This window comes from Elephantulus edwardii, unplaced genomic scaffold (genome assembly GCF_000299155.1).
Source record: "Elephantulus edwardii isolate Elephantulus edwardi_28Jun2011 unplaced genomic scaffold, EleEdw1.0 scaffold00128, whole genome shotgun sequence".
In the NCBI taxonomy this organism is placed as follows: Eukaryota; Metazoa; Chordata; class Mammalia; order Macroscelidea; family Macroscelididae; genus Elephantulus; species Elephantulus edwardii.
In genome coordinates this window covers 4,861,529-4,880,694 of record NW_006399878.1, presented here as the reverse complement: position 1 = coordinate 4,880,694, position 19,166 = coordinate 4,861,529, and the positions used below count along the sequence as shown (strand labels likewise).

At 37.1% G+C, this 19,166-nt stretch overlaps 1 protein-coding gene across 1 annotated transcript in view; it reads right to left on the bottom strand.

Moving 5' to 3' along the window:
- Positions 1-19,166, bottom strand: part of MSR1 (macrophage scavenger receptor 1) — a 137,911-nt gene that overhangs the window by 106,154 nt on the left and 12,591 nt on the right. Inside the window, exons 3-4 of the mRNA XM_006893569.1 lie at positions 13,475-13,887; positions 6,046-6,232 (exon numbers count right to left, since the gene is read on the bottom strand). Of these exons, the coding sequence (XP_006893631.1) occupies positions 6,046-6,232; positions 13,475-13,887 (600 nt within the window). The remainder of the gene's footprint in view (positions 1-6,045; positions 6,233-13,474; positions 13,888-19,166) is intronic.

Sequence of the window (19,166 nt, the reverse complement as noted above, 5' to 3'; positions counted from 1 at the left end):
GGAGAAAACAGTGCAACAATGAATGAATGAAAACCCAAAATCTCTGTAAATGTTCATTAAAACTAATAAAATTTAATAATAAAAAAAGAAACAATGGTTTCATAAACTTCTTTTAACATGAGAGATTCTAGAGAGCATTATGCTATGTGAAATAACGCAGTCACATAAGGACAAATACTGCAAAGACCACTATTGTGAAAATAGGAGGTAGCTGAGTAAAGAGGGAAAGGGAAGTGAAGAAGGGGAGGCAGAACAAGGAGAATGGAGAACTAACTAGGATAGCAGAGATTAGGGGATTAGTAAGGGGGTAAAGGAATAGGAAAGAAGCAAATTGTACCTGAAAAGACATGATCATAATAGTCATAGACCAGTAGCAATTAATTGTATAAAATGTAATGTGTACGAATATATGAAACACAATGTACATGAATGAAGCAATATATATGAATGATTGCATGCAAACCAATAAAAAATGTTTCAAATAGTTAAAGAATGAATGGATGCATAAAATCAAAAACAAAGGCAAATCTTCTGCATTAAGCAGACTGGAAACTGACGGGGTTCAAATTAGAGCAATAGTAGAGAAGATGATGAGACAGGCTTTTGCTTATTTTCTGAAGTAATTGCCAGGAAAGCGGTACCAGAAGTCATATGAGTTAATTCTATATTATAGGAGAAAGAAGGATTTCAAATTGGATTGAGCAACTAGTAATGCAATTAATTGAAAATATTGTGAATGCAGAAGATTTGGGGAAATGAAAAAGGGTGATCAGGTCAAGAATCAGTATGGATTTGTAACGTTTTGGATATTTATTTGAAATCCAAATAGCATTACCTATTTGCTAAGTGAGAAGCTAATTGTTGTTGTTATGTGCCTTCCAGTGGACTGTGACTCATAGTGACCCTATGTACAACAGCCCTAAACCCTGCTCTGTCCTGTGCCAATCTCACTTTCTCTGACACCCCCACCCTGATTACCCCAGTCACCGAATCAATCCACCTCATTGAGGGTCTTCCCCTCCTGCACGGTCCCTCCATCCTCCTAAGCATGATGTTCCACTCTAAGGACTGGTTCCTCCTTGCAACATGTCCAGAGTATGTCAGAGGAAGCATCAGAATCTTTGCCTCCAAGGAGCAGCTTGGTTCAACCCTCTCCAAGATTAACCTGTGTGTTTTCTTAGCAGTCCATGGTACATTCAATACTCTTCTCCAGAACCACAGCTCAAAGGCATCAATTCTCGTTCTATCCTCCCTGGTCATTGTCCAACTTTCTGATGCATAACAAGTGATTGCAAAGACCATGGCCTCTATCAGATGCACCTTAGTCTCCAGAGTGACACCATTGCTCTTCAGTACTTCAGAGAGGTCCCTAACAGCAGACTTTTCCATTGCAATACGTCTTTTAGTTACCTGGCTGCTGGTGCCAAGAGAGCTGACTGTGGAACCAAGCAAACTAAAGCTGTGAACAATCTAAATCTCTTCACCATCCATCTTGATGCTGTCAATCGTCCCAGTACTGAGAATCTTTGTCTTTTTTACATTGAGCCTCAATCCATCTTGAAGGCTGCAGTCCTTGACCCCCTGCAGCAAGCTCCTCAGGTCCTCCTCAGTTTCAGCAAGCAGGGTTGTGTCATCTGCATAATGCAGATTGTTGATGGATCTTCCACCAATCCTGAAGCCACACTTCTCTTCGTAGAGTCCAGCCTACCAGATAATCTGTTCTGTTTATAGATTTAAAAGGTATGGAGACAGGACACATCCCTGGCATACACCCTTCCCAATTTTGAACCATGCAGTGTTTCCTTGCTCTGTTCCGACAGCTGTCTCCTGGTCAAGTGTAGGTTTCTCATTAGCACGATCAAGTGTTCTGGGATTCCCATTCTTGTCAGAGTCAGCCACAGTTTGTTATGATCCACACAGTCAAATGCCTTTGCATAATTCAATGAGAAGCTAATTAATGTATTTTAATTTTTCTTTATTATTTTCTTTAACATAATAAGCAAAGAATGTGTCTTATATGTATACTGTAAAGGAGAGCTGTAAGGCACAGTAAAGGCTCTCTGGTAGTCTTATAAGGTAAGCACTGAGCTGCTCACTGAATGATGGGTACTTAGACCTTACCATGCACTCTTTGAAGAAAGATGAGTCAGTCTCATCCTTCTTTTAAGATTTACAGCTATGGGGGAAAAAAGAAAGGGCACCACAAGTTGGAGTAAATGCAATGACTGGGATTTTATAAGGCACAATAATGACCAGAACAGACATACAATGATACAATGAAGAAATGATGTATTTCCCATCCTTTTCAGTAATACTTCGTTTTTTCAATAATACATATTACACTGATTTTTGTAATTGATTTAATTTTGTGTTCATCATTTCCTTGCATTTTAAAGCAACTGTTGTCATTACCTATGTATCCATCTGTTAATGTATATTATTTGGTTTTGTTTAACTATAAGTATTAAACATTTACTAATGCCTTCTATGTAGCTTCAACTTCTTCCTTCATTACCATTTTCTTTTGTTCATATGGCACTTCCTGAAATTTTTCAGTGTAACCAATTGTTTTTGGTAGAGTGACTCTGTGTATTCCTTCCATCTTCTTTTGATATTTCCTGGATCATTCAACATTTTTCCCATAACAATGATCAATATTGTAACATGAGGCTTGAATTTGTGTTTTAGTTTTCTCAGACCAAGAATTGTCACGAGCTCTTCCTTTTATAGTCTTCAATTCCAGTTCTGCAAAATCCATTGTAATAACTTGCTTTGTCTTCTCAAACTGCTCTTTATACAAGCTTCTGTTAAGCTCTTTACATCGGCAGCTCTTCCCTTTGTTTTGGCTTTTTGAAGCTCTGGTGTAAATTTCAGAATCTCTTCTGACGTTCATTTTTGTTTTTTTTCTTTCTCTTCTATTTTTGTAATGTTCTTTTTCCTCACTTCATGGATGATTTTCTTGATTTCATCCTACAACTCATCTGATCTTTGATGCCAAGCAATTTGGAGGACAGCTGCCTCACTGACTGACTGGAAGAGAATCATATTCCCATTCCCAAAGAGGGTGATCTGACAGAACATGGAAATTATCAAACATTACATTAATGTGACATGTAAACAAAATAATGTTGATGATCATTCAAAAACAGCTCAACTAGTACATAGACAAAGAACTGCCAGAGTTCAAGCAGGATTTAGACAAGGTCCTGGCACTGGGGATCTCATTGTTGATTGTCAGATGGAACCTGGTTGAAAGTAAAGACTATCAGGAGAATATCTATGTATGCTTTATGGACTATGCAAAGGCTTATACTGTGTATATCATAACAAATTATTGTTAACATTGTGAAGAATGGGAATCACAGAACACTTTATTGTGGTCATGTGAAAACTATACCTAGTACAAGAGGCTGTTGTGCTAACAAAGCAAGGAAATGCAACATGGTTTAAGATTAAGAAAGGTGTATGTCAGCCTTGTATCTTCTCTCTATATGTATTCAATCAGTATGATCAATAAATTATGTGAAAAGCAGAGCTCTGTAAACAAGAATTCAACATCAATAACCTGCACGGTTTGATGAAAGTGAGGAGACCTTGAAGTACTTTACAGCCTTCAATACGGAATGCATCTCAACATCAAGAAAACAAAAATCCTCAATATTAGACTCATAGGCAACAAAATGATAGATGGAGAAAAGACTAAAATGGTCAATAACATCATATTATTTGGATCCACAATCAAAACCCTGGTCCAGCAATCAAAGGACCAAGAGACATATTGCACTGGGAAAGTCTTAAATCTGGGACCTCCACAAATTATTGAAGTGCAATAATGTCAGTTTGAGGAGTAAGGTGTGCCTGATTCAGGCCATTGTCTTTTCAATCACTTGTTATGCAACTGAGAATTAGATCGTGAATAAGGATGACAGAAAAAGAATTGATGCCTTTGAGTTGTACTGAATATCCCACAGATTGCCGAAGACCAAACAAATATGTCTTAGAGAAAGTGCAGCCAGAGTGCTCCTTGGAGGCAAAGACAGCAAAGCTTCATCTTACATACTTTTAACATGCTACTAGGAGAGGCTATTCCTTGGAGAGGGAGAGCATGCCTGAAAAGATGCAGTGTGGACAAAATAGAGGAAAACACCTCAATGAGATAGATTGACACAGTTACTGCTACAATGCGTTCAAGTGTGTCAGACCTTGTGAGACTGGCACAGGGTAAGACAGGGTTCAGATTTGTTGTTCCTAGGGTCGCTATGAGTTGTAATCAATTTTATAGCACCTAACAAGAAGCACTAAAAATTAAAAAAAATTTACTACAACAATTGTATGGGGTTTTTTAAATCTTTTTTTTTCTTTTTTTTTGGTCAGCCTTTAGATTGTTAGACATTGTAATTCCCCTTTGCTCTCACTCACTCACAGTGGACCCTCTAGCGTGTTTTCTGGGACTATAAATAACATGGGAAGGGATTGCTCATTTTTCTTCATATCTTCTTGTCCTATTATTCTCTTCCCTGATTTTGAAAGTGTGTAGTCTTTCCTTGTTGTTGCTGTTATGTGTGGTAGAGTTGACCCTATGAATAGAAGGTCTGAATTCTGCACTATCCTGCACTCTCCTCACTGCCCCTGCAACACACAAGCCCATTCTGCCAGCCATTGTGTCAATCCGTTTCATTGTGAAGCTCCCTCTCTTTTACTGACCGCTGCTTTCTAAGCATGATATCCTTCTCCAAGGGCTGATTTCTTCTAAACACATATCCATAGTATGTGAAAGTATCTAACCACAAATACAAATACCTTTCCCTCTAAAGAGCTCTCTACCTGCACCTTTCTTGAGATATAATTGCTTGTTTGTTTGTTTGGCAGTCCATAGGATATCTGGCATTTTTTTACACCATAATGCAGTCCCTAGGAGTTTGGTGGAAGTGAACTTCCAGAGAGGCTCCACCTTTGAATTAGTCATACAATTTCCTACTCCACAAAAGCTCCCTTGTGGGGTCACTATGAGTCAAAACTGAGTCCTTAACTAAAGGATGTGAGATGAAATCATATTGAGTTCCTGATTTCTATTTCTCTTATTATGAATGAGAAAACAGTGAAACAATGAAAGTTATTTTAGCTGACTTGGAAGATAGAAAAACATCTAAAATAAATTATAAAGATAGCTATTAACAACATAGAGATAGACTAAAAAGTGTCTCAAAATTAGTCAGAGAAAAATGTAACAAGAAGACAAATATTTCAATTCAAATACAGTCAATAAAGAAAGTCAAATTAAGCACAGAACAAACTGAACAAAAACCAAACTACATAGTCAAAAATGAGAAATAAGCACAATTGAAAATGATGGTTAGATTGCATTCATAAAATGAAAATCAAGATAAACATTATTTATAAGAGACATAATAAGACAAAAGATACAAAGATGATGAAACGATGAGAGCATATTTATAATCTAAATAATAAATGAAACTCCTGCATAATATATACTGACTTTATATAGGGAAAGGAAACTAGAATATGTGTGTGTGTGTGTGTGTGTGTGTGTGTGTGTGTGTATAATGAATCATTAGAGTCAATTCATTTTGTTGTACTAGAAGTAACTGAGGAAGAAATATGTCTACCATTACCCATTATTTTAGAGAAATCAGAATATTTTTTTAATTAATAATGCAGTCATATGAGAAGTAAATAAGAATATGAAACATCTGAGAAACAGAATTAGCAGCAGAACTTTGTACCCCACTATCAGAGAACTTATATTCCTCTTCAGTACATACGGCATGACTTAAACAATGATCTAAGTACTCATTAGCTCTCTGCAAGATATTTCATTTGTTTTTGTCCTTCTAGTTAAATTACACCAGGCTACAATATTGTGCTACAATATCCCAACAGAAAGATTGTTTCCTCTGGGTATTTGTAAAAAATGTATTCTAACAAGTTATTTATTTTAAACCAGAAGTTTCTGAATTTCAAATTTTGGAATATATCAATATATTGTAATGTATCATTTTCTGGATAAATAAGAAGATATTTTACCTTGAATTAAAGTAATATTTCTTAATGTCTGCGAATGTTCCCAGTCTTTCAGTCTGAGATCATTAGTGATATTATTCAATAGTTTCACTTCTCCTTTTATTTCCTGTTCCAAATGCACTTGTTGTTCTTTCATAGACTTGATTTCTGCTGATGCATTGTATACACGCTGTTGTAATACTCTGATTTCCTGTGAAACATAGCAAGAATCCATAACTGTAACTGTCAAACACACAAATTTAAAAGCTGGAAGTTTCTTGTATTCTCAAAGGTAACATCTAAATACTAAAAATTACATTAAAACTTTGCAATATTTTTTTTGCAATTTATCTTAAAGTGGAATTTCTTTATTACCTAGAGTAGCAACATATTTGTGTTCTGTGAATATAATTTCTTTTTACAGTTTATACTCCTTAATCATCTTAAGGAAAGTATTGTCATAATTCTCAAAAATACTATTGGGAATAACTTAATGCTCTCATATGATACATATTTTGTATTATTTATATGTATACATGCATATAACTCAGATTAATTATCAAAGAGAAGATAATATGCTATGTATTATGGTTTTGTGTTTACAATACTAATGAAATTTTGTTATAGAGGTTTATTAAAAAAATTGATAGTATAATATTGAAATGATTTCTTCAAGGTTTACTCGAGATTTCTATTTATGTGTTTTGAACTGAGTATTTTTAATAAACTATTTTAAACAAGCCATGGTTTTTGCAATAAATTACTATGCATCAGAGAGCTGTACAAAAACTAAGAATGGTAGAATAAGGATCTATGCCTTTTAGTTCTTGTGCTGGAGAAGAGTGTTCAACACACTGTGGACTGCCAGGAAAACAAACAGGTCTGTCCTGGAGAAAATGAAACCAAGCTGCTCCTTGGAGGCAAGGATTTTGAAGCTGCATCTCACACACTTTGGGCAGGTGACCACGAGAGACCATCCTTAGTTAAGGACATCATGCTTGGATGAGTGGATGGACAGGGTAGAAGATTCAGGATGAGATGGACTGACTCAGTAACTGGAGAAATGGAATTAGATCTGTCAGAGACAGTGAGATTGGTTCAGGAGAGAGCAGGCTTCAGAGCTACTGTACACAGGGTTTCTATGAGTCTCAGGTGACTTGATAGCACATAACAACAACAATACATTTTAAACAACACGTCAGTGAACACAATTGCACATTTTCCTACACATTTGTTCAAGTGCTTTTACAAATAGTTTTCTGGAAGAGATCAAAGGGACTATCTATACAACTTTTTTTTCAATGGTACTGCATGGCCCTCCAAATGTGTAGACCTATTTATTTTTTTTTCAAATTTCACTGTGTAAGAGTGACTATTCACTCAAATACTGGCCATCAGTATTGTATAATAATATATTTAAAGTACAGCATTGCATTTGTTGCTTTGGTTTGGGGTTGTTTTTTTTTCCAAATTGTACTGATATGTCTTTGTTTGTTAGCTTTCCTGACAGATCTTTTGCTTGCCTTTCTTTTAGGAATGTTGGTTTTTCTCCTTTATAGACCCTGAACTTTTTGGTTCCTATGGCTTTATTTTCTGTCTCTCTTTTATTCGATCTCATCCTCTGGCTTTATGGCATGTTTTATTTGTAATTATTTCTGGGTTTAACTGTAGATGGATTCCTATTTCCAATTCTCAAACATAAATAAACCAGTCTTGTCTGTTTGCTCATCTGGGTGTGGAGAGAAAATATGTACTCACTTGGACAGCATTGGATAAATGAAGGTGAGAGGATCAAGCTGGTATAGGCATCAACCCTTTGGAAAAGCATAAAACTAAAACCTGACTCACTTCTTCCATGAGACTACCAGAAAGCGTCAAATTTCATTTGTTTTCTATCTCTACCTTCTCATTTACCCACCACATTGCTGTATCTCCAACTCCACCTCTTGCCATGATTTGGCATCTTTCTTACAATATATTAATACAAAAGAAGCCTGCAGACAATATGACCGATGAATACTACCCATGGACTAAATAAACTTAGATTGCTATGACATGCTACTCAAAAGACTCAAAACTCATTTCTATAAAGTGACTCATACCTGACTCTGCAGTAGGTTTTTAGTTGCTGATGTTAGGTGCCACTGAATTGAGTACAACTCATAGCAATCCTATCCTTTGCCATCTTCACACATCTTTACACATTAGAGCCCATTGTAGCAGTTCCCATTTCAATCCACTTTGTCAAGGGTCTTCCTCTCCTCGCTGACCCTCCACCCTTCCAAGCATCATGTCTCTTTCCAATAAATAACTCCTCCTGGCAACATGCCTGAAGTACATGAGGTGAAGCCTCATCATCTTTGCCTCCAGAGAGCACTCTGACTGGACCCTCTTAAAGACATATTTGTTTGTTCTTTTAGTAGTCTATGGGATGTTCAAAACTTTTCTCCAACATCACGGCTCAAAGGCATCAGTACTTCTTGTGTTGTTCTTTCACATTGTCCAGCTCTCAGATGCATAGTATGTGACTGGAAAGACCGTAGCCTGAATCAGATGCACCTTAGTCATTAAATGGATATCATTACTCCTCAATAACTTAGAGAGGTCCCTAACTGCAGTCTTCCCCAGTGCAGTACATCTCCTGATTTCCTGGCTACTGGTACCAAGTAGATCCAGATAAGATGAAGTTATTGACAGTTTCAATCTTTCTCCATCCATCATGATGTTGTTTATCCATCCAGTGGTAAGAATATATTTTTTTTACATTGAGCCACAGTCCATACTGAAGTCTGCATTCCTTGATCTTCTGCAACAAATGCTTCAAGACCTCCTCACTTTCAGCAAGCAAGGTTGTGTTGTCTGCACAACACAGTTTATTGACGAATCTCCCTTCTATCCTGATGCCACATTCCTCTTCAAAGAATCCAGCTCTCGAATAATTTGATCAACATATAGGTTGAATAGGTATGGAGAGAGTATACAATCCTGACGCACTCCATTCTTAATTTTAAACCATGTGAAGTGCAGTTCTTTTTTCCAACACCTCAGTTCAAAAACATCAATTCTTCATCTATTGTCTTTATTCATTGTGCAGCTCTCAGATGCATAGCAAGCAATCAGAAATACCATGGCCTGAATCAAAAGCACCTTAGTCCTCAAAAAGACATAATTTGCACCACAGCCTTCTGGTCTAGTTATAAGTTTCACATGAACACAATTAAGTGCTCTATAACTCTCATTCTTCTCAATATTAGCCATAACTTGTTATGATCCATACAGTTAAATGTCTTTGCATAGTCAATAAAACACAAATAGACATTCTTCTGGTATACTTTACTTCCAGCCAGGATCCACTGACATCAGCAACGATATCCCTGATGTCACGGCCTCTTCTGAATCCTGCTTGAACTTCTGCCAGTTCCCTATCTATGCACTGTTCCAGCCGTATTAAAGTGATCTCTCAGCTTCAGCAGTAAAGCAGCAATTTACTTGTGTGTGATATTAATGATACTCTGATAGTTTCCACATTCTGTTGGACCAACTTTTACTGGAAATGGGAACAAATATGGATCTTTCTAATCTGTTGGACAGACAGCGGTCTCCCAAATTTCCTGGTATAGTTTGATGAATGCATTCAAGGCTACATCTGTTACTTGAAACAAGGTTTTCAGAGAGGGTGTAAACTGTCCAGAATGAGATTACTCATCTTATGAATTTCTATACTATGCCCTATAGTTTCATACATGCTGGAACAAAGGAGAGAAAGAATACATTTGCTCCTTGTTGCCATTTTTTTCTTTTGTTGTGTGCCATCGAGTCAAACTAAGTTGTAACTGACTGTCCCATGGATTTTTAGAGGCAGTGAATCACATGGAAAGAGAGTGCCCATTTTCTCCTGCAAACCAGAAGGTGGATTTGAATGTCATGCTTCTGGGATGGTGGCATAGCTTCTTACCAATTCTCCCTTAGGACCCAGGTATCCCTATATCTCTTCACTTATTTGAAATGATTTTATATTTGGAAGAGGGAAAGTGCATTTGATTTTTTTTTAAATCCCATACAGCAATCACAAATCCACAATACACAGCTTCACCAAGGCTCTGCTACAAATAAGGAACGGGGTTTTGCCATCCTTCAGTCCTTTCTATGAAGTATTGACCTGATAAATTTCATCTAAAGCTTCCATTTGGTGCCAGGGGGGTATTTTTTTGTGTTTTGTTTTGGTTTTCTTCTAACTTAATGCTTGGTCTGCCCTTGATAAGCATTATGCTGTCATTATTTATAAGCCTTTACTTCAAACAGGATTTTACTGACTCAAGTATTCATTTCATTTATTTATTCCCGCATTAGACTAGAAATGAAGGAGATTTTGAAAAATAAAGGAGATTTTTGAGGCAATGAGGGCTAAGTCTCAATGGTTTTTAGTATGGATGCAGAAATATACATACACACGCATCCACACAGACACTGACCTGGTTTCTAGTCGCTCCATTGCTATTAACTCAGAATTTCCTCACAGCCGACCCTCCACTGAGTGTCTGAAGCTGAAATGGGAGGAGATCGTCTGCACTATTCCCTCAGAGAACAGGGGGAATTTGAACCTAGAGAGAGATGTGGTCTTGGGGTTTGTAGAAAGCACCGCCAGAGTTCTCTAGTTCCTATCTATCACCACGGTCTTTATAAAAAAATTAACTTTAGCTGTTTCACTATTTCCTTTAACTCCTTTACTAATGTTAGAACACACTCCAAAAATGTAAGTGCAATCTAATCAAACTCACAGAGGTGACCGGCCACCTGATGCCATTTATTGCCATTAGTTATCACTTCATAAACACTTAAGATTTCTTCTGCCTTCCAAATGGTTTCCAGCTTTGACTAATAACTAAAATCTGAATGTGTCTGGAACCACAGAGATCATATCACTTCTCCTTCATTTTAGACATTCTCACACTCAAATATATCCTTGTTTTTGCATCTTAATCCTCTTCTATCTCCTTGACTCACTCCTCTGCCACTGTTTCTATGTAAATGTTTCTTCACCTCTCCTCAATACAATTAGTGTCTGCTCCTTTCACATTTCTGTTCCACTTTCTCCATATTGCTCTACCATTCTGGACATTTTCTTTTGGTGAACTTCTCTAAAACTCCCACAAAACCTGCTCCTGAAACTCCAATAGTATTTGATAAATTTAAAACTCAAACAAAACAAAAAAACTCTCAAACTCAACTCCCTGACTTCAATAAACTTCAGAACTTAGAAAGAAGGTTGAGAAACACTGACAGGCTTGGGGAGCTGTGCCATATAATAAAAACAGAATGACAAGGATGATATTAGACTAAAAATCACTTGTGGGATCCCCATAGTTAAACAGAATGCTATTGCTTAGGGAACACTAGCATTGCTTAGGTATTCACATTACAATAATCATAGATGTAATATATTTTAATGTGAATATGTTCTCTTTATTTGATCCATAAGGTTCCAGTCACGTTGTTGTTGTTGTTGTTATGTGCCTTTGAATCATCTGTGATTCATAGTGACCCTATGTACAACAGCTCTGAAGCCTTCCCTGTCCTGAGTGAGTTTCACTGACTCCAACACATCAATACCCATTACCCCAGTTACCATATCAATCCATCTCATCTGGGATCTTCCTCTCCTTCACTGTCCCTCCACCCTTCCGAGCATGAAGATTTTCTCCAAAACCAGTCCCTCCTGGCCGTGTACCCAAAATATATGAAACAGAGCTTCAAAATCCTAGCCTCCAAGGAGAAATTTTGTTTCAACCTCTCCAAGACAGACCTATTTGTTTTCTTGGCAGTCCATGGTATGTTAAAGACTCTTCTCCAGAACCACAACTCAAAGGCATCAATTCTTCTTCTTCCATCCTTAGTCATTGTCCAACTCTCTGATAGATAACAAATAATTGCGAAGACCATAGCCTGAGTCAGGCACACCTTAGCCTCTAGACTGAAATGAAAACTAACAATTGTAATAATTCACCAAAAAAGGCAGAGTTTGAAACAAGCAATTTGCCTATTAGTACAATGAATTTAGATCTAAACCAGGGTTGTCCACAAGAGAATAGGCAGTAAAGCCACAAATTATATATGACTTGTTGGCTAAATTCAGTTCATAATCTGCTTTTGCGAATAAAATGTTATTAGAGCATAGATTCCTTCAATTTCTTACATATTCTCTATGGCTGTTTTAGAACTACAATAATTTATACATTATAAGGAAGCATAGTGGGTACTGTATTCCACTGTTAACCAAAAGGTTGTCACTTGAAGTTTACCAACTATACTGAAGAAAAAACATAGACTATCTCCTTCCATAACTATTTATAGCATTGGAAACGCAGGGGAAGTTGGTTATGAGTTAGAACTGATCTGATGATAGTGATTTTGTTTGTTTGTGTTTTAATTTATAATGAAATCTTGCCTATTACTGACAATAGAATATATTTTGCTCTGTTAGTGCAAAGATAAAGAGGTATCTGATTGCTCCAGACTGATTATGAAGTGCTTTTCTCATTGCTGTTTCTCCAAATGTTTAGCGAATACCATAGTTTACATGGAGGGGAAAAAGCCTATTGTGCTTTTATGCTATAATAACAGCAGGGCATTTTTTGCATTACTCATAATTTAATTATTTAACTATACCCTTTATATGTGTAAAAAAACCCCCACATATACCTTTTATAAATGGCAAATAAATTTTTAATATTTAGATTTTGTAATAATCCATGTGAATATGGTTTCTCTTATTTCATGAGGAGGGAAAAAAGTTGAATCTGTTTTAAAATGTTAATGTTTACCAGGTAACACTTGGGGTGTATAGTCTGTAGAGAGTTTTGGTGGTGCTGCCCAGGTGGGTTTGAATTTACCAACAGTTCCTCAGGAAAAAGATAGGAAATATCCTCCAGTACAATTTATAGGTACAGAAAATCTATTGGAGGGCTGCATTTGAGTTAGTTCCCACTTGACAGAACTACTCAGATAATATAAAATTTCTAATTTTGTTATAGATAGTTTTGAAAATACAATCTGATCTTAGTTATAAATTAATACACCTTAGGTCTATAGACATTGCCTAAAAAACATACTATTGTTATTAAGTGCAATCCAGTTGGAATCCTCCCGAGTGTTTTCAGAGGCCATAAATCAAACAGGAGGAGACGGCCTATCTTTCTCTCATGGAGCAACTGGTAGATTTGTAAGATGTGCCTTAAGGATGGCAGTGAAGCTTTTAACCACTATACCACCAGAGCTTTCTGGAAAAATCACAGGGTAAAGTAATTTGAACTTTGTATTAAAGTTAACAAGGACTTAGGGTAAATACCTTGATGGGGGGGAAATTGCAACATTTGCTTTCCTGGACTCTCTGAGGAGACAGATATGCTAAATGTATTCATTTCCAGCATGTGAACTTCCAGTACAAAAACCTTACCTCTTTATGTTTGACTATAGTTGCTTGAACTTTGTCATCTAGTGTTTCTATATTGAGCTGTAAATCAAGCAGTGTGGTATTCAGACTCCTTATGAATTTGGAGAATTCTTCCATTGTGTTTTCGTGGCCACGCACTGAAGTAACTAAGGCACTTAACTGGAAAAGAACGTCATTAAATCTTTGATCAGTTGTCACACTGAGATTTTGGAAATGTTCTGTGTCTATCAGGCTGGATTCCATGTCTGCAACATAGTGGACTCTCATCTCCATGGCTTTCAAACGTTCCATAATGATGTTCCGAAATCTCATTTCATCTTCACTATAATTTCCTTTTCCCGTGAGATATTGAGATATATCATTTGTATTAGCAGAAACAAAGGTGCAGTTTTTCATGTCCCACTTCTGGAGTTGAGCTGCGTTTTTAATGAAAAAATAACAGAGTTATGGCCTATACTTTTAAATACATGTATTCACCATTTACTTCCATATTATTTCTTTCCATTTCATAACATTGTGCTCCATTCCATTTCCCCATTTTCAAATTTTTAATGGTGTCTTAAATTAACGATTAACATTAAATACACAATGTGTAACCCATATTTGGCATGTTACGTAGAAGGGGGAAACAGTCTCTTCCTCCTACTATACAGTAAATCTTATTCCAACACAACTTCTTTTTCTCTCCTGAATTGCTGCTTACATGAATCTTCTGGAACATTTCACTTGGCTTGGAAAGTTAGAGAACAGTTTACAGGTTACAGATAACTTTTAATTTATCCTATGGAATTATTGTTAGGATAAAATGAGATACTGCTTAACAAGATTTCTAAAGCAAACATACAAATATTTGAGATACTATTAAAATAATTGATGCTCATGGCAAAAAGAATATTAAAGCAGAAGGAGTGTTATCCATTGCATGAATAGTGTTTTCTCATTACCTTGTCCTAGAACTGAAGCTGGCAGAGAATTGCCACTTATAGTTTACATTAAACTAACAAACCCAAGCCCACTGCCATCAAAATTATTGCAACTCATAGTGACCCTTATCATGTTTCTGAAGCTGTGAATCTTTAACAGGAAGATACTGTCCATATTTCTTCCTCAAAACAGCTTCTGACAAAACAACTACCCCAGTAAGAATAGCAAAATTTAACAGAACAGCAAACATCAAATGCAGGCGAGGTTGCGGAGAAACTGGAATCCTTATTCACTGTTGGTGTGAGTGTAAAATGGTGCAACCACTATGGAAGGCTGCACGGCGCTTTCTCAAAAAGTTGCAAACAGAAATACCATATGACCCAGAAATTCCACTACTGGGAGATTTACCCTAAAGAAACCATAACCACCACCCAAACAGATATATGCACACCCATGTTTATTGCTGCTCTTTTCTCAATAGCAGATTTGGAAACAACCCAAATGCCCATCAACAAATGAATGGATAGAGAAACTCTGGTATATTTACAGAATGGAATACTATACTGCATTGAAAAATAAGAGACTCATGAAATATTATGCTAAATGGATGACCCTGGAGGACATTATGCTGAGTGAAATATCTCAGTCACAAAAGGACAAATATTGCATAGGGAGACTGTTGTAAAACAGGACTGGCATCAGGATTGAGGAAAGACAGGGAAGAAGGGAAGAAATGATGTATACTGCATTGAAACGGATGAGGGAGAGAAACTTTTAAAGGGAATTATGATTGGGTACTATTGTCATGACAGGAGTCCAGAATGAAGGCTGCACAGAGGAGTGGAACTGGGGGGAGGGATTGCATAACAATGAAAGAGTTTTCCTTTTACTTTTTAAGGAAAAGAATGAACTGGGGATGGAAGGGATGAGCAGGGAGAAAAGTGCAACAATGAATGACTGAAACCCTAAGTCTCTGTAAACTTTCATTAAAAAAATAATAAAACAAACAAACAAACAAAAACAGCTGCTGAATTTAAACTGTTGACCTTTTAAGTTATCAATGCAACTTGCAACTCTAGGAATTTGGGCAATACATTTTTTCACTTAAATTTTTCTATGTATCGTTTACTTATTATAAAACATATATTAGATGCAGAAAAGTCTAGAAAAGAAGTTATATGTTAAAAACTGCCATTCAACTCACCGTCTTGAGGTAAATGCTATTAATATTTCGGCTGTTTGTTCCCACTGTGATATTCTTCTTATAAAAGTGATATCCAACTGTATATAAACTTTGAAACACTACTTTTTTAACTTCTTGTTATTATTGTTGTTATTGCTATTATGTGCTATTGAGTTGAGTACAACTCATAATGACTCTGTGAACAATAGACCTGAACCCTGCACTATGCTATGCCATCCTCAACACTCAAACCCATTGCTGCAGCCATTGTTTCAATTCATCTCATTGGAAGTATTCCCTTTCTCCACTGACTCTCCTTACTTCTTTTCATTAAGAAGTGCTGCCAGTTGGTCTAGTGGTGAGACTCTTTGTTTTCTTGATATTGAGCTTCAATTTATACTAAAGGCTACAGTCGTTGATCTTCTCCAGCAAGTGCTTCAGGTCCTCCTCAGCTTTGGCAAGCAGGGTTTTATTATCTGCATACCATAGTTTGTTGATGAGTCTTTCTCCAATCCGGCTGCTACATTCCTCCTCATAAAGCCCAACCTCCCAAATGATCTGTTCTGCACATAGATTGAAAAGATATGGAGACAGAACACATATCTTATGCACACATTTCCTAATTTTGAACCTAGTCGTGTTTCTTTACTCTGTTCTGGAAAGTGTTTCCTTACTCAAGAATAGATATCATAATAATGACATGATTGTTGCTGTTGTTGTTATGTGCCATCGAGTTGCTCGTGACACATATGTACAACAGCCCTACATCCTGCTCTATACTATGTCAATCTTATCGTCTTTGACACACCTACCCACATTATCTCAGTCACTGGATCAATCTATCTCATCCAGAGTATTATTCTCTTGTGCTGTCCCTCCACTCTCCTAAGCATGATGTTCCCCTCCAAGGACTGGCCCCTCTTTGCAATATATCCAAAGTATGTCAGATGAAGGAACAGCTGGGTTTCACCCTTTCTAGGATGAACCTATTTGTTCTTCTAGATGTCTATGGTATATTCAAGAATTTTCTAAAGCATCACAGCTCAAAGGCATCAATTCTCCTACTATCATCCCTAGTCATTGTCCAGCCCTCTGATGAATAGCAAGTAATGGCAAAGACCATGGCCGAAAGCAGGCACACCTTAGTTCCCAGACTGACACCATTGCTTTTCAGTACTTTGAAGAGGTCTCTGACAGCAGACTTTCACAATGCAATTTGTCTTTTAATTTTCTGGCTGATGGTCCCAAAAGTATTCAATATAGAGCCAAGCAAAGTGAAGCTGCTAACAATCTCAATCTCTTCATCATCTATCATAATGCCCAGTGGTGAGAATCTTTGTTTTCTTGATGTTGAGCTTCAATCCATATTGAAGGCTATAGTCCTTGATCTGCTGCAGTCTGCACATTGGGTGTTCCTCATTTTTAGCAAGTAGGGTAGTGTCATCTGCATAACACAGATTCCTGATAAATCTTCCTCAAATTTTGATGCCACATTTCTCTTCATATAGCCCTGCCTCCTGGGGAATCTGTTCTGCATATATATTGAAAAGTACGGAGATAGGACACATCTCTAGTGTAGCCAAAGCAAAGGGATGAAATAAAGATATTAAGGTGCTGAACAGAAAATTTCAAATGGGAGCACAGGAAGACAAGGTAAAGTATTACATTGAAATGTGAAAAAAGCTGGAGTCAGAAAATCTAAGGGACCAAGCTTGCTCAGTATTTCATAAGCCCAAGGAGATGAAGAACAAATTCAACCCTAGAGTTGCAATAGTTAAGAATGCTTTGGGTAGAATATTATATAATCCAGGAAGCATTACTAGAAGATGGAAAGAGAATACAAGGTCATTGCATCAAAAGGAATTGGCAGACACAGAGAAATTCATGAAATATATGAGCAAGAGCCTATGGTGATAAAGGAAGAAGTTCAAGCTGCTTTGAAAGAATTGGCAAAAGATAAGGCCCCAGGAATTGATGGCATACCAATTGACATATTTAAACAAACAGATGCTTCCCTAGATGTGCTCATTAAGTTTTGTCAAGAAATCTGGAGGACAACCACCTGGCCAGCTGACTGGAAGAGACATATATTTGTTCCCATTCCAAAGAAAGGTTACCTGAGAGAGTGTGGAAATTACAGAACAACATCATTAATATCACATGTATTCAAGATACTGCTGAAAATTATCCGAAAACGACTGGAACAGCACGTCGACGGAGAACTGCCAGAGGGCAGGGTAGATTTAGAAGAAATTGTGGTACTAGGGATGTTGTAGCCAATAGTAGATGGATCGTGACTGAAAGCAGAGTCTGGAGGAATGCCTATCTGTGTTTCATTGACTGTGCAAAGGCATTTGACTGTGTGGATTACAACAAACTATGGCTGACTCTGAGAAGAATGGGAATCACAGAACACTTGATTTTGCTTATATAAAACCTATACTTGGACCAGGAGGTAGTCATCAGAACAGAACAAGGAAACACTGCATGGTTCAATGCTATGATAGCTGGAGAAAAGATTGAAATTGTCAATGATTTCTTCTTACTTAGATCCATAATCAATACCCTGGGCACCAACATTTAAGAAATCAAAAGATGTATTGTATTGGTAAAGCCTGCTATTAGGGACATCTCCAGAGTACTGAGGAGCAAGAATGTCTGTTTGAAGAGTATGGGGTGCCTGATTCAGTCCATGATCTTTTCAATCATTTGTGAGAGCTGGACAACAAATAAGGATGACAGAAGAAAATTTGATGCCTTTGAAGTGTGGTTTTAAAGAAGAGTACTGAGTATTCTATGGACTGCCAAAGAACAATCAGATATGTCTTAGAGAAGGTGCAGCCAGAGTGCTGCTTGAAGGCAAGAATAGTGGAGCTTCATCTCTTGTACCTGGAACTTCATCTTGCTGGAAGGAGCTGTTCTTTGGAAAGGTACACCATGCTAGGAAAGATGGAAGGTCAGTAAAAGAAAGGAAGACTTTCAATGAGATGAATTGACACAGTAACTGCAACAATGGGCTTAAGCATGTTAAAGATGGTGAAAATAGTGCAGGAGAGTACAAGGGATCAGACCTATTGTCCATAGGGTTGTTATGAGTCGTATTTAACTTGCTCATCATAACTGGTCAACTCTGACTTATGGCAAACCCCTTTTTATCAGTGTTGAATTGAATTTTACTTCTCAGCAGCTGAATTTTTTCTGAGGTAGCCATATCTTTCTTTCTAGATGTCTCTGTAGAAGTGGACTTGTTTGTTTTTTCATTAACAGTTAAGCATTATTATTAGCAGTCTGTACCACCCAGGGATGCTATGTTTTCTTAATTAAAAAATTTGCAGTGTTTAGAAGGGAGCTCTGGTAACCTCGTTGTAAGGAGCTGTACTGATAACCAAAAGTTTAGCTCGAATTCACTAACAGCTCTGCAGTAGAAAGATAGGCAATCTCCATGTGATTAGCATCATTGCCAGCCCACTAGATGGATGGTCAGTGGTGAGCCACTTCCAGCTTAATGGCAATAAGTGAGTTGTATCAATAAGCAGATTCAAGGAAACAAAAGTGTGTCAGTCAGCTTCCATAAAGATTTACAGCCTG